We start from the raw sequence: 16,198 nt of genomic DNA, 5'->3' as shown, positions 1-16,198 counted from the left end.
AGTCGTTTCAGTCTGTAGATTTCCTGGTTGTCTATTATAAGATCCTTGACTGTTGCACAAAATAATGTGTATGCTTCTGAGTAGTTGGAGTCTCCTTGTTGCTCTGCATTAGGTGTTGTTGCTAGCTTGCCTAAATACCGGGTATACTCCTTGTAGCAGCGACCATGGTATTTTACCTCTATCGCAACACAATCGCGGTCTTGAATTTGAAGCAGCAGGTTTGTATTGTTGTTGTCTTTAGCAGCTTGCTGCAGTCTTGGTGTCTCAATTGTTGAGCACCTTGTTAGAGGCTCTTTTCTTCGGCCCCTTTTGCCTGTATTGATTGTTCTCTCTTTCTGACAAAGGATGCATATATTAGGCAACACATATTGGGATCTGGCTGAACATTTGGGCTTGCCTAAGCTGGAGCGTAGAGCACGTTTCCTGACTGGTTGTGGGCCTTTATGCATCTTGTCAATGTTGACGTTGATGTCGTTGCATGTTGAAGCTGCAATAAATACACATAAAAGAAAACAATTAAAATTATGTGAGTTTAAAATGTCTAGACCTCAAGTCATGGTTAGCCCGACTAGATTCCCTCCACCCCCTCCCCCCTTCCTCAGACTTCCTTTTAAAAATTTATTTGTTTCACCTCGGCCCTACCTCCTTGCATAAATATTGGACAGTTCCTTCAATTCAAAATCGTTCGACTACACACAAAATCATTTTACATATACCTCACAAAAAAAAAAATCAAACTAAGTTTTGAAGCATTGTCATGATTTATTATTCAAGTTATTCAACCTACCAGTATTGGCTGCATTTTCTTCTCTCTTTTTCATGCTGCTTTGCACCCTGCTCACTCGTTTATCGGTAAATCGTGAATAACACACTTGATGAAACGCTGCATCATGCGGTATAGCTATAGCAGGTATTGTTACCATACTGTTGCCACGTTCGCCGAATTCGTCAGCGTGGTTCTTCACGAAATTTCTCGCAATTTCAGCTTGATCACCTTCTAAATTCTGCCACGTAAGAACAAATTGCAAATATCGCGGCCATGTTATATCACTAAAAGATATTAAACTTGATCTTTTGGCCGGAGAAATGCACATATAACAGCGTTTCTCGCTCCCACCCTCGTCACCGTCGCTGCTACTGGAGGCCGCCATTTTGTTTACTCGCAGCCGGAAGCCCAGACATCGTTCGTAGCGCGAATAAGCGCGATCCTCATTGGTCAATACATCGAAATGCGTTCGAGGCTAAACGGAGATTTTGGAAATAAAATTATACATTTCAACATTATATTAGGCTGCTGGGCCATAGAAGTTCACGGTTCACGTTTCACGGTTCACGTTCACGTGAACAATCGGACCCTGGGCCATAGGATTTCACGCTTGGCTGTTCACGTGTTGCGCGCCAGTTCTGCTTTGGCCGAGTAACCGTCAACATGGACTCTTCGGATGAAGAAGATTGCCTCATTCTGCTTCTACTAAGACGGAGGAAGAGAAAAAGGCACAGAATTTGGAGCCGAGAGCACTTCCTTCTGAGAGAAACCCGTGGTGAATTCCACCGAACATTCCGTTATCTGCTTGACAATCCCGATGAAGAACTGTTTTTCAATTATACCAGGATGTCATACAGGACTTATGATGCCTTGAAGACCCTCGTCCTGGAACATCTACAGCCAGGTCAAACAAACTGGAGAAAATCGATCGAAGCAGAACAAAAGCTCATCATTACTCTCAGGTTGGTACCTATTAATTTGGATAATGTGGTGTTGGTCGTGATGATCTAGGCTAGGGTAATTTGTCTAGTAGTCTAGCGAGTCTAATGTCAGTCTAATGTCAGAAATTTGCCCGGATGTCAGTCTAAAAATAATCAGGTCGACCGAGATCTCCGTTTTCACGCATAGAAAAAGTGTGCATGTTCATTCCGCCTTTCACGCGTGAAACGTGACACGTGAAACGTGAAACATGAAAGGCGTTCTATGGCCCAGAGCAAGTCATACTACGTTTGTCCACTTTTCTTTACACGCGTGAAACGTGAAACGTGAACCGTGAACTTCTATGGCCCAGCAGCCTTACAGACTAACGTACCAGAATCTGACTTGTGAAAAGTCATGAACATTATTTCTTAATTTTTTCTATATTATCATGCCAATTTGATGCCCACCCGATTTTCAGGTCACGAAATGAAATGAAAAATTGGAACACCTGGCAGTCTACAAAGGTAAGTAAGTGCCTTACGTCTGCAACATCTTGCTTTGCTACAAATGGTTCACAAATATATTGCGGAATGATAATAACAACAACAACAATGATGATGATGATGATAAAAACGTCATCAAGTACAATATAGCCATACTGGCTTGGAGGTGGAAGTGGAATAAAATCACAATGCATTCCGGACACCAGCTCTCACCACCGCTCACCTTTCCCAGGGAGTTGCAAGGTTTTCAAAACGTCGCGATTGGTCAAATCAGGTGATTGATCAGACAAATCTTTCTTTAGGCAGCCATTTCGGCAATACGTACGACACTTTGCCACCGAATCGATGCCAACGCGTGAGAGATACCCCTTACCCTCCCCACCAAACAAAAGATCCCAGGGATAAAACCAAAAGGTCATGTTGCGCATTTATACGCATCCGATGAAAACTCTCCATGAACAAGATAGAATAGTCCAGATGACCCTCCACTGAATAAACGTATAAACTGAAATATTGGGAATGAAAAAAAACAAAAACTTGACGCGTCTTAAGACGATTGCGAGCATCTGGTTTGTAGAACTTTTTGAACGGCCTTCCTATCTTTCATCTACTTCTTACTTTGTTTTTATGACCAGATGTATTTACTGTTTAAAGAATGGTTCTCTCTTTATATACTTAACAGTGATGTATGCAGGAGTCCACAGAGCAGCACAAAGTAGCAAAATGTAAATCGCCAGACAGTCAGCTTGGCCTTTACGATCAATAAATAAAACCGAAATCAAAACAGGCAAATGCCGTCCGTTTGGTGGCAGCTTGGCAGCCACTGGCCTGGACAATGCACGTGCGTTCGTTTCGTGACGGTGAACGCTAAAGACAGTCAATGGAAGGCAGATCGATAAAAGCACGTTGACTTTACACACGTTTCAAGATTAAGAAAAGACATGAAAGACAACAAAGAAAATTCGGTGACGGTCAGTGCGCATGGGGATGTGCTCGTTTTGAAAGAAGTGGATTGCCATCGCTGGGCAAAGGGTGGGTAAGGGAGGGAAGAAGGCTCGGCAGTCGGATCATTTCAAGTCTTCACAAAGCGAATTTCTGAGGTTTGGGAGATATCTGCATTCGAGAAAGGCAGAAGTCTCAATATCAGAACCCCATAGTAGCACCCCTGCATAATATGCCTGCAAGCTGAGAGTGAGTAATAGAGAATTCTTACCGAAAACGTCGGGCTCATTCCGACGAGATGTCCATGTGCACTGCCATAGTAGCCCAGTCGGTGAGCACCCCCTCCCTTGGGTATTAGCTCTCGGGGAAAGCATAGCTGCGGCAAATTGTGTTGAGACAAAGATGAAAAGAGGGAGCTTCCAACAATGGTCTACCTCTACTATATCAAGGTGCAAGTGCTCATAGGTTGAGCCAGTCAAAAGGCATGCACCACATTTCCGTGCCTCTCCTGCACAAATAGTTACATATTTAGAAGTCAGTACAAAGATAGCTTTAAAGTTAAACAAAAACAATAACTAGAACCGTTTAATGATACGATTATGGACTGGGACTGTTGAAAAAGGCAACAGATACTTGTATCATTTTGAGTTTATAAACTGGGCAAAGCGAGGAGAATACGATCTGAACTGATGTGAGCTGAACTGATGAGCTGAACTGATGCGAGCTGAACTGATGCGAGCTGAACTGATGCGAGCTGAACTGATGCGAGCTGAACTGATGAGCTGAACTGATGAGAGCTGAACTGATGCGAGCTGAACTGATGCGAGCTGAACCGATGCGAGCTGAACTGATGAGAGCTGAACTGATGCGAGCTGAACTGATGAGAGCTGAACTGATGCGAGCTGAACTGATGCGAGCTGAACTGATGCGAGCTGAACTGATGCAAGCTGAACTGGAAACTGACGTCGTTGCCAAATGGAAGGACTCATTAGTGGGCTGTATTGCAAAGCCAAGAATTAGCACTCTTTTGTGTGATCCTGCAAGTATTGCCTGCAGTAGTCGTTCATTGATGGTGATGGGCAACTCTTTTGTACTTTTACAATATCTTGAATATCAGTCTTGACAAATCATGCAAAAACCGAAATTAAAACAACATCCTTCATTTATCACATAAATTGCTCATACCTTTATTTGGGTGGTGTATTGGCCAGGCCGCTGCCTCAATCACTCCCGGGAAAAAAAAAAAAAAACCCGGCTTACGTACATGAAGCAAAAAACACAACTACTGCTTATGCCCATATATAATACGTCGTGGTTATACAGCTCGGACAATTCAAAATGTGAACATGAGACTTCCAAAGGCGTCTTAGGCTTATCAGAAAACCAACATGGCAGACTTTTGGTTTTTCTTGCTTACAATTATTCAATTATTGGAGGTGGAGTCAAGCCAGATATATATATATATATATTGTTGCAGATATGAGGATGGCATTTTTAAAATTGTATTGTATTGGAAATGGTGATGAACATTGTTTGGATATGGCCCCTCCTGCCTCCGGAGTTGTGTAAAGATAAAAAGGGCGTCTCGGTAGTTAATTCCATAAACACCACATTGCAGGACCCGATAAAACCCTTGTTTAGTAGCTTATATCTTATTATGTGTTTTAGAGTAAGGCCTTGTCTTCCATTAGAATAATACTCCATTGCACCGAGTGAAAAAGAGATAGATTCCCTTCATTCCCATTCCCAAAAAACCTCCATTCCCCCTTTTGTCGATTGGCAATTACATCCCCTCCAATTGCCGCCATTGACCACGAGGCAGGGTCGGAGAAGAAAGGCGTGTCTCCACCTCGTCATAGAGGGGAGGAGTGAGCCAGCCCCACTCGACCAACCATGAACAAGGGGTTTGGCTAGAGAGGGCGGAGGAAGAGCGATCGGGGAGGTTCGAAAAGGTTGAGGGGCGGGGCCTATATAACCCGCTGCGGGGCGTTCCCAAGGAGAGACAAGGAGAGAGGAGACAAGAGCTGGGTCGAAAGAGATGAGCTTTTACAAGGACGGAGAGACGAGTACAAAGGAAAGAGCTGGGTCGTCAGAGGGTTGCGCTTTTACTGAGTCCAAAGAAAGAGCTGGGTCATCAGAGAGTTGCGCTTTTACTGAGTTTGAAGAAAGAGCTGGGTCGTCAGAGCAGATGCGCTTTTACTGAGACAAGCAGCTCCGACCCGTGACTCCGCGCACACGACAGACTCAGTGGCATCAGCGGCCGTCGAGGTCCAGCCCGACGTCCCGTGCGGGATCAAGCTCCAGCCAGCTCCGTGCCGTCCTCCCCCCTCCAGCCACACACCTCCTTCCAGCAATCCACTCTGCAATTCCCCGCGTGAGTCAGTGTCTTTGTTTGTTCTGTCCGGGGTAGTAAGTAAGCCTGTTAGATAAGCGAAAGATTTCACTGTGTCACCTGCGTCTCATGTCCCTGTAAATAAACGTGACTGCTTTCTTTTTGCTTATGTGTGTAAATAATAATAAACCCAGTTACTCTTCTGTACGTCTTCTTCCTCTTTGCATTCGGTCGCTTTAGAGTTTTCCCGATTGAGTAGCCGGGGCGCGATACGGCCAACGTTTGGGTTGAATCGGGTTTTAGTCGGGGAATAACTGTTCGGCCGCGGTTACACCACCGCTCGGTAAAAAATAACATCTAATCCGCGGACCGTAACAAATTGGTGTCAGAAGTGTCGGATTCGGACCTGAAGCGTTTAACGCGCTCAAAATTACAAAGTACCGAAATTGCTTTTGTTTTATAAAACCCGAATTTTGAAATCGCGCCATGGCTGGTCAAGGCGACGGGATGCCGGTGGGAGAGATAGACGGGGTGGAATCGACCCAGGACCTCGGGGAAATGTATGTGGAGGAAAGGGAGGAGGAGAAAAATGGCAATGTGGTTGCGGAGGTTTCAGACGCGCAAAATGGCGCTCTCGCACACGAGGTTACGGGCGTGCAAAATGGCGCCTTCGCGCACGCGGTTACAGCGGCACCAAATCTAGCCGCGCCGGAGACCGCAGCGCTGGGGAAATTGGACCTCTTTGCGGCGCAGATGATGGGGTATATGGAAAAAATGGGTGAGCGAATGAGGGACGAAGCAAGGGCTAATAGTGAAAAAATGGAAAACAGAATGATGGGGGCCCTTATGGGAGAAATGGGGAACCGGATGGATGCTCAGAGTGAGCAAATGAGGGCTCAGAGTGAGCAATTGGGGGTAATGAGGGATGGAGCGAGGGCTGATAGTGAGCGATTGGGGGGCGAAATGGGGGGCAAAATGGGAGAAATGGGGGAACGGCTAGAAGCTAAATTTGAGGGATTAGACAAGAAATTTGAGGGGTTAGACAATGGGATCGAAGGGGTGAAAAATGGGTTAATGGGGTTAGAAAATAGGATGGAAGACAAATTGCGGGAAATAGGGGAGCAATCCGCCCGGGAAATCGAACAGATGGGGAACCAGATAGAGGAGGTGAAAATCGGGTTAGAAAGTAAATTGGATGCTCAGAGGGCTGAATTGGGACAGATGAGGGTGGCATCGACAAAAGAGATGGAGGAGATGAAAGAGGAGATACGACGAGGTGTAAGTGAGGAGGTCTCGGGGGTAAGCGAGGAGGTAAAGCGAGGTGAAAAGCGTATGGAGAAAGAGGTGAGGAATAATACGGCTAGGTTACAGGGGGGCATAGAGGGTCTGACGAAGGGAGTAGAACAGCTGACAGTGGGACAAAAGGAACTAGTGGAGCAAGTGGAAAAGAACACGGCAATAATCGGGGGGTTAAAAGCGACACAAAAAGACATTAAAAACGAATTAATAGCGACACAGAAGGAATGTCAGATGGTACATGAGGGGTTGACGAAGAAGTTGGAAGAGGTGACAGAAGTAATGGAGACGAAGGACCGAGAGGTGAGGACGCACATAGAAACGGTTAAAGTGGCGTTAGAGGAAGAGATAGAGGGGGCGCACAGGGAGATGAAGGAAGTAAAGGAAAAATTAGAGGAGGTGGAAGAAGGGGTGAGTGAAATTAAGAAGAGACGAAGAGAAACTAAAAAGGAAATAAAGGAGGAGGTAATGGAATTGGTACAAGGTCTGTGCTCGAATCGTGATGATGTGCTCACTAACCAAATAAAGAGTTTGCAGGTGGCAGAGGAGGTGCGGAGACGAGGTGTCAAGGTGAGTGGCGATATATTCAGAAATGTATATGATGTGAGGGGAGCTTCAGTCGGCTTGGGGGTTGATTTAGACCCGGGTGTTCGTGAGGGACCAATAGTGAGGTGTATGACTGGTCCGGAGTGTGTGGAAAGAGGAGGTGTACAAGGAGGTATGGCTATGGGGAGTGAGGGGGGTGCTGGTGAGCAAGAATGTGCGGGTATGGAGTGGGTAGCGGGTTGCGGAAGGGCGACCCAGGCATCGACACCAAGAGGGGTGGTGTTTGGAGGGACGGGGGACGCGCGGGAGCCCCCCGGGAATAGCGTACTGTGGGAGCCCGAACGGTTTGGTCCCGCGTTGATCCCGCAAGGAGTGACGCGCGGGGTCCGACCTTCGGGCGCTTACAAGGTCCCACTCGCGCCGGATGACGGCAAAAGCGATTTGAGGGCGTACCTGGCGCAGTTTGAGTACGTGTGTAAAGGCAACGGTTGGAATCCGGACGAAGGTGGAGTACACCTGGTAGGGGCGCTGCGCGGTGCGGCGGCGGAGGTGCTGACAGCTTTACCATCGGGTGCTCTCACCTTGTCAGCTCTCCGTGCGGCTTTAATTAACCGTTTCGGTATCGAGCAGCAAAGCGAGCTTGTTAAAGCTCAACTTGCGCAGCGTAAACGCAAGCCCCAGGAGACCATCGGGGAACTTGCTCACGATATTCGCCGCGCGGTAGGGATTGCACACGCGGACATGGCAGCGAGTTCCCAGGAAAGCCTGGCGCTGGATCACTTTATTCAGGCCCTTCCGGACCTGGAGCTCCGACAACAGCTCGCCATGTGGCGCCCGCAGACCATGAGTCAAGCGGCCGACGCTGCAGCCCGTTGGGAAGCAGCGAGGCCCTTGGCCCGGGGAGGCGAGCGCCACGCAGTGGCGGTGCGTCAGGTAGGGCCCGTGATGGGGGTCGCCCCCCCCCCGGGGGCCCTGACCTGGAGAGCATGGTTCAGAGGCTGGTGGATCGGCGTCTAGCGGGACCTGGACCATGGCAGGCGGCTCCAGTGATGGCACCCGGTAGTCCCCGACAGAGTACCCCAATTCGGACATACAGGGGGGGAAATTTGGAATACCGGAGGCAAGCACCTTACCAGGTGAGGTGCTATAATTGTGGTAGGATGGGTCACCGTGCGTGGGAGTGTCGAGCTCCGCGCCGGGACGTTCCCCGTCAGCCGATGCCCTCAACTCCGCCCAGTATCGATCGGCCTAGCCGACCACAGACACCCCCCCCGCCAGGGCCAGGGAAACTAGAACGTGCCGGGCATGCAGGGCGGTGTTCGGCAGTAGGGGATGGAAAGAAGCCCTCGCTGACGCGACAGGTCATTCATTGTGGCAAAATTGGAACAGGTAGTTTGACAATTCGGTGCAAAATTGCCGGCGTGGGGGTAGACGCCGTGGTGGACACGGGAGCCAGCGCCACGATCATCAGCCCCGTGGTCCTTAATTCGAGTGCAGACGGCTGGGGTAAAATCCAGCGTCTGGAAAATCATAGCTTGCAGCTGGCTCCCGGGGCAACGGCTCCGATCATAGGGCGTGGTTTTGTGACCCTCAAGTTGGGATTGGTAAAGCAAGAGATAGAGGTTTGGGTGGCGGAGGTGTGCGACCCGTGCTTAATAGGGTTGGATTTGTTGACTGCCGGCGGTTGTAAAATCGACTTGGGCCGGGGGATCCTGCAATGGGGGGTGGAGGAGCTACCATTGGTGGGGGTGAGCACGACCGAGAGGGTGGAGCTGGAGGCTCCTGAGGCCGTGACCATCCCTCCGGGGGCCGAAGCCATAGTGCCGGCCCGATGGTCAGCCCGCCCGACATGGCAGGAATCCTGCGGCCTGGTCGAACCGGTGGCAGCGCGATCCATACCTGGTTTAATCGTGGGCCGCACCCTTGTAAAAACGGACGGGCCGGTAGTGGCCGTCCGAGTAATTAATATTAGCACAGAACCACGCACTATAGGAAGGGGCACGAAGATAGCTGGCTGCACCCCAGTTAGAGAAGTTGCGTCAGTGAGGGGCGAGAACGTCCAGCCGAGCCGGCCCCAGGGGGAGCCTTCAATAAGTAATAGGAATTGGCCCAATCCCATTTGCGAGATGGTAAATCGTAGTCGTGTAGAGTTGGGAGGTACCCAGAGGGAGGCCTTACACAAACTGGTTGGGTCCCATTTGGACCTCTTCTCCTTGTCCACCGAGGATATTGGACGTACGGGCCTGGTGAAACATCAGATCCACACCGGTGAGGCCCGGCCTATTCGTCAGGCCGCCCGACAGCTCCCTTGGAGCAAGAGGGCGGAAGCTGACGAGCAGGTTGAAAAAATGCTCGACGCAGGCGTGATCGAGCCCTCGGGAAGTCCTTGGATGTCACCTGTTGTGCTGGTCAAAAAGAAAGATGGGACCACGCGGTTCTGCGTGGACTATCACCAGCTAAACAACGTGACACTCAAGGACTCATATCCCCTGCCAAGGATTGATGACACCCTCGATGCCGTTGCGGGCTCAAATTGGTTCACAACTTTGGACCTCAAGAGTGGGTATTGGCAGGTGGAGATGGATCGGACAGGGAAGGAGAAAACGGCATTTTCCACAGGTAAGGGGCTGTATCAGTTCACTGTGATGCCGTTTGGTTTGTGTAACGCCCCCGCCACCTTTGAGAGATTAATGGAGCATGTGCTAGGCGGCATGCCATGGCAATCATGCCTGCTGTCCCTGGATGATGTCCTGGTACATGCCAAGACCTTCCCCCAGGCGTTAGCTAATTTGGACCAGGTGTTCGGGTGCCTCAGGCAGGCAGGGTTAAAGCTGAACCCGAGTAAGTGCACTTTGTTTGCAAGAGAGGTGGCCTATCTAGGTCACGTGATCGGCTGCGAGGGGGTAAAAACGGACCCAGACAAAATTAAAGCGGTAGAGGAGTGGCCCGCACCACGTACCATCAAAGAGGTGCGGGGATTTTTAGGACTCTGCTCCTACTACCGGCGCTTTGTGGCAAAATTTGCGGAGTTGGCCCGTCCCCTCCACCGGCTTACGGAGAAGGGGACGCGATTTAATTGGACGCGGGAGTGCCACGAGGCCTTCCAAAAATTGAAGGGGTGTCTAACATCCGCACCCCTTCTAGCTTACCCCACTAGCAACGGGGCATTTACCCTGGACACGGATGCGAGCCAGGAAGGATTGGGCGCAGTTTTGTCTCAGACACAGGAGGGCGTGGAGAGAGTGATTGGTTACTATAGTCGGGCCTTAAGTAGGCCCGAGCGAAATTATTGTGTCACTCGCAAAGAGTTATTGGCTATGCTGGCTGCCATGAACCATTTCCACCCGTACCTGTACGGGCGGAAATTTTCGGTTCGAACTGACCATTCCTCCCTGCAATGGCTCCTTCGGTTCAAGGAACCGGAGGGCCAAATTGCAAGGTGGTTGGAAAAGTTGCAGCAGTACGATTTCAATGTGACCCATAGGGCCGGGAAGGCCCATGGTAATGCGGACGCACTCTCTCGGCGTCCTTGTCTGGGGGAAAACTGCAAATTTTGTGCGAGACACGAGGAGAGGGAACAATTGGGCGATTCTGCCCCGATTCCCGTCGTCCGGGCAACCCGGGTGAGAGGGCCAATTTTGCCACTAACCGCGGACGAGGAATTTGGAGATTTGGCTTGGAGCACGGCCCAGCAGGAGGATCGTGTCCTGGGGCCGGTGTTCAATTGGGTCAAATTGGGGCAAAGACCAAAGGGGGAAGAGGTCACCCCCCTCGGGGCGCAAACAAAGGCGTATTGGGCTCAGTGGCAGACCCTGGAGTTGAAAGGCAACATCTTATATCGCAAGTGGGTGGAGGTTCCCTCTGATAGAACTTCCTGGCTGGTGATAGTCCCAGACAAATTTAAGAACGTCATCTTACAACAGGTGCATGGTACCCGCTCCGGCGGCCATTTGGGCAGGACAAAGACAATATCTCGGGTCCGCCGGAGGTTTTATTGGGTGAATATGGGGCGCGACATACAGGACTGGTGTCGGAGATGCGACGCCTGTTCTGCCAAAAAGGGACCAGCACGGAGGATGAGGGCCCCCCTTCAATTACATCAGGTGGGGGCCCCCCTTGAGCGGGTGGCTATGGATATTCTAGGACCGCTGCCCCGCACCCGCCAAGGTAATAAGTATATCCTCGTTGTGATGGATTATTTCACCAAGTGGCCGGAGGCCTACGCCCTCCCCAACCAAGAAGCCGGGGTTGTGGCGCAGGCCTTCGTAGAAGGATTTGTATGTCGGCACGGGATTCCACAGGAGCTGCACACCGATCAGGGTCGAAATTTTGAAAGTCAATTGCTAAAAGATGTGTGCAGACTCCTGTCAATTCGAAAAACCAGAACCACGCCCTTACGGCCACAATCTGACGGGATGGTGGAAAGGCTCAATCGAACATTGATCCAACAACTAGCATTGTTCACCACCACCCGTCAGGATGACTGGGACGAACATCTCCCGTACCTGTTGATGGCCTACCGAACTAGCCAGCACGGGGCCACCGCATGCAGTCCAGCGTTGCTTATGTATGGGCGGGAGTTACGGGCTCCCGCCGACTTGCTATGCGGTCCCGTGCCAGACACCACGGACACACCGCCGAGGGAGGGTTACGCACGTCACCTGGAGGCAGGCATGGAGTGGGTCCATGCCTTCGCCCGCCGCCAGCTCCATCTGGCGGGGGCCAAGATGAAGCGCAGGTACGACGACCGGAGCCAGGGGAGTCAATACGCTCCGGGGATGAAGATTTGGTTCTTTAATCCCCGGAGGCGGAAGGGAAGGTGCCCAAAACTCACCTCCCCTTGGCAAGGCCCAGGAGTCGTCCTGTCGCAAATCTGTGACGTGGTCATTAAGATCAAAATGGGGCCACGGACCCCCCCCTCGGATCGTCCATGCCGACAGGATAAGACCTTATGCCGGCGAGCAGGCGCCCTCATGGATCGCCTCAGCTCTAGATGCCGAGGCAGGACCCAGTACCTCTTGCGACGGGGGCTCGTAGCGTCAGAGGACTGGGGGGATTGATAGTGGGACCTCCCCGATGTGGTGGGATGGCAACTCTGTCATCCCTCACAAAAGCGGGGGGGGGGGGGGGCAAAGGAGCACTAGTTTTATGGGGTTGATGGTAGTGAAAACTAGCCCGGGTGGGTTTGGATATATCGTGTGTAGGGATCTAGCGAAGATGACATTAGGTAACGTTAAGGTTAGTTAGTGACAAGGATACCTGTAGTGGGGACGCAGGTAGATTAGTGTGGATGATAATGACGTGGTATGTGCTTAGTTTAAAGGGAAGAAGGGGAGCACTAAGTTAGCAGGGCAACAGGTAGTTCAGATGATGCCGTGTGAGTGTTGGAGGTGTATTCAAGTGTATTGAACAGGTGTGATTGCACAGGTGTGCAACTGAACAGGTGTATGGAGCAGTGTTTGAGTGATGGTGATAGTGATAGTGATGGGTGTTGTGCTGACCAAATGGTCCAGGAAGGAAGGAGGGTGCAGGTGGCACCAGGTGTGAGTGCACAGGTGTGCACCAACAGGTGTGTGGAATACATGGAGTGTGGAATATATGGGGTATTGGAATGGATGGTCGTGGAGTGAGTATGGTGGAAGCTATGGAGTGGAGTGGATGGTGCGAAGGTGTGAATGGGGGAAGAGTGGACCCCCATCACGAATACCCGGGGCGGGTAGTGTAAGTCTTAGGTTGAGGGTATAGGTAAATTGTGGTTGGATATTGGCATCTATGGTGCGAGGTGAAAGAATGGTATTTGAATGGGTGCATTAGTGTTGTGGAAATGGCTGGGCGTGTAGCCTGTTAGTGTGTGTAGTTGGTTTGGGCACTCCACCACTGTGAGGATGTCGGCCAGGTGAGGCCGCAGGTGGGCTCTGGGAACCGGTCGTTGTGGATGGGGCCCGAGGATCCGGAGGACGGACCCGGGTAGCCCAGTGCCAGAGGGCACCAGGGGGTGACAGAGCCAGGAGGGGCCTTCCCCAATTAGATAGGTTAGGGTGAGGAGCTAGGTAAGCTCGGGTGGCAACTGCAGTGGTGGAGGTGTGCAGGTGGGTAGACCTGCTGGGAGAGCTACACGTCACAGCCCAGAAATTGTGCAAGGGCACCGGGAGATGAATCGGGGGAGTGAGACCCCAAATTGAGAAGCACCACAGTTTGGTCAATGGGAATTGGTTTTTAGAACCCATAGTGTAAGTTGGCCAATGGATTGGCAGGGAAAGACCCCGGGTAGAGTAAAGAGTGTTAAAGTCATTTAGAAAGTAGTTAGGATGAAGTCTCCTCGCACCATCTGCATCCACTCACCTGAGATGACGTACCTCCACACCATGCCATGTTTTGAGTATTTTTTATTGTGCAGATGTTTGGAATGTGAGACGCATCATGACGTGGGTGTGACATTGTGCTTTGTGTTCCATCTCTTCCTCCTTATGAGGATTGATGATGAATTTGAGTGATGGCAAATTTTGAAGTAGAGGGATTGTGAAGACGAATTTGGTATAGGGGAAATATGGGGAAGACGTGACGGTAGCGACGGATTGGTAATGTGTAGATTTTGTACATATGGGGTAAGGGCAAGGGTAGTGTAGGTGACGGGGGGGGTGACATACGGTAGGGACGAGCTTTCTCACTTCGCCCTCCGTGCGCATTTCGCCTTGCATTGCCTTATTGATGTGTACCCTTGTGACCTTACCCCTCGCTCATTTGTCTTTCCCCTTTTGTCTCCCACATGACCTGTGCGCCATTGGGCGCCGAGGGGAGCGTGCGTGAGTCGGCCATTGTGCGCCCGGAACTCTCAGAACCAGCTGTCTGCATCGATGCACCCCATTATGGACCACATGTCTGTGGCCGAGCACCACTTATGGACCCCATGGGTTGGGGCATGGCCCCTCTGCTGGAACCGGCCATGAGGGCACGAAATCCTGCTGGCGGACCTTGGCCACAGGGCACCGATGCCCCATAGGTGAACCACACGTAGTCGGCCCTGTGGGCCATAAATAAAGATACATAAAATGGACACGTTTGGGCAAGCTTTATTGCAAATAGGCCGCCAGTAAGAAAATGAAGGAAAAGACAACAACTGGAAGAAATAATAATAGCCAGCAGAGGGAGCCGAAGAGCAAGAGATCACCTGCAGGGTTAGGGGTTGTTGATTTTATTTTTATTCATTGAACACTGATGAACTGTGGTGACTGCACCGATTGGTGCTTGAGGGTGTATTGGCAGACTGTCTCCCACCCCCCCCCCCCCCCCCCCAGAAAGAACAATTACAGGTCCTGGGTTAGTCTTGTAAATAAAAGTAGTGTCAACTGTAAAATAATGCTCCCCACCGTCAGTGTGTAGTTTGAAGACCATTCCGCAATTCGGTTAACTGTGGGCGTAAGTCTGTTAGGCAGGGTGCAATGGAGCAGCGGGACACATTTATTTATGTTTTAAAACTGTCGCACTCAGGGTCAGGGTTAAAAGTAGAGGGGAACTACACCTACGTGTCACACTAAATAAAAGTTGTAGGCCCGGGACGTGCCTAAGAGGAGGAGGGTGCAGTGTTGCAGATATGAGGATGGCATTTTTTTTATTGTATTGTATTGGAAATGGTGATGAACATTGTTTGGATATGGCCCCTCCTGCCTCCAGAGTTGTGTAAAGATAAAAAGGGCGTCTCGGTAGTTAATTCCATAAACACCACATTGCAGGACCCAGATAAAACCCTTGTTCAGTAGCTTATATCTTATTATGTGTTTTAGAGTAAGGCCTTGTCTTCCATTAGAATAATACTCCATTGCACCGAGTGAAAAAGAGATAGATTCCCTTCATTCCCATTCCCAAAAAACCTCCATTCCCCCTTTCGTCGATTGGCAATTACATCCCCTCCAATTGCCGCCATTGACCACGAGCAGGGTCGGAGAAGAAAGGCGTGTCTCCACCTTCGTCATAGAGGGGAGGAAGTGAGCAGCCCCACTCCGACCAACCATGAACAAGGGGGTTTGGCTAGAGAGGGCGGAGGAAGAGCGATCGGGGAGGTTCGAAAAGGTTGAGGGGCGGGGCCTATATAACCCGCTGCGGGGGCGTTCCCAAGGAGAGACAAGGAGAGAGGAGACAAGAGCTGGGTCGAGAAAGAGATGAGCTTTTACAAGGACGGAGAGACGAGTACAAAGGAAAGAGCTGGGTCGTCAGAGAGTTGCGCTTTTACTGAGTCCAAAGAAAGAGCTGGGTCGTCAGAGAGGTTGCCGCTTTTACTGAGTCCGAAGAAAGAGCTGGGTCGTCAGAGCAGATGCGCTTTTTACTGAGACAAGCAGCTCCCGACCCGTGACTCCACGCACACGACAGGCTCGGTGGCATCATCGGCCGTCGAGGTCCAGCCCGACGTCCCGTGCGGGATCAAGCTCCAGCCAGCTCCGTGCCGTCCTCCCCCCTCCAGCCACACACCTCCTTCCAGCAATCCACTCTGCAATTCCCTGCGTGAGTCAGTGTCTTTGTTTGTTTCTGTCCGGGGTAATAAGTAAGCCTGTTAGATAAGCTAAAGATTTCACTGTGTCACCTGCGTCTCATGTCCCTGTAAATAAACGTGACTGCTTTTCTTTTTGCTTATGTGTGTAAATAATAATAAACCCAGTTACTCTTCTGTACGTCTTCTTCCTCTTTGCATTCGGTCGCTTTAGAGTTTTCCCGATTGAGTAGCCGGGGCGCGATACAGGCCAACGTTTGGGTTGAATCGGGTTTTAGTCGGGGAATAACTGTTCGGATGGTTCGGCCGTGGTTACACCACCAGCTCGGTAAAAAATAGCATCTAATCCGCGGACCGTAACAATACATATATATATATATATATATATATATACATATATATATATATAT

General features: G+C 50.5%; 1 protein-coding gene across 2 annotated transcripts in view; it reads right to left on the bottom strand.

Moving 5' to 3' along the window:
* Positions 1-2,605: 2,605 nt before the first annotated feature.
* The window catches only part of INPP5K (inositol polyphosphate-5-phosphatase K), a 153,443-nt gene continuing 139,850 nt past the window's right edge, over positions 2,606-16,198 (bottom strand). For both annotated transcript variants that reach the window (XM_078780531.1, XM_068121063.2), the window contains 2 exons: positions 3,404-3,508; positions 2,606-3,303 (listed from right to left, as the gene is read on the bottom strand). In XM_078780531.1, coding sequence (XP_078636657.1) covers positions 3,271-3,303; positions 3,404-3,508 — 138 coding nt within the window. In that variant the 3' untranslated portion in view covers positions 2,606-3,270. The remainder of the gene's footprint in view (positions 3,304-3,403; positions 3,509-16,198) is intronic.

The sequence above is a fragment of the Myxine glutinosa genome, chromosome 6 (genome assembly GCF_964187855.1).
Source record: "Myxine glutinosa chromosome 6, kmMyxGlut1.1, whole genome shotgun sequence".
NCBI lineage: Eukaryota > Metazoa > Chordata > Myxini > Myxiniformes > Myxinidae > Myxine > Myxine glutinosa.
This window is presented reverse-complemented; position numbering and strand designations above follow the sequence as displayed.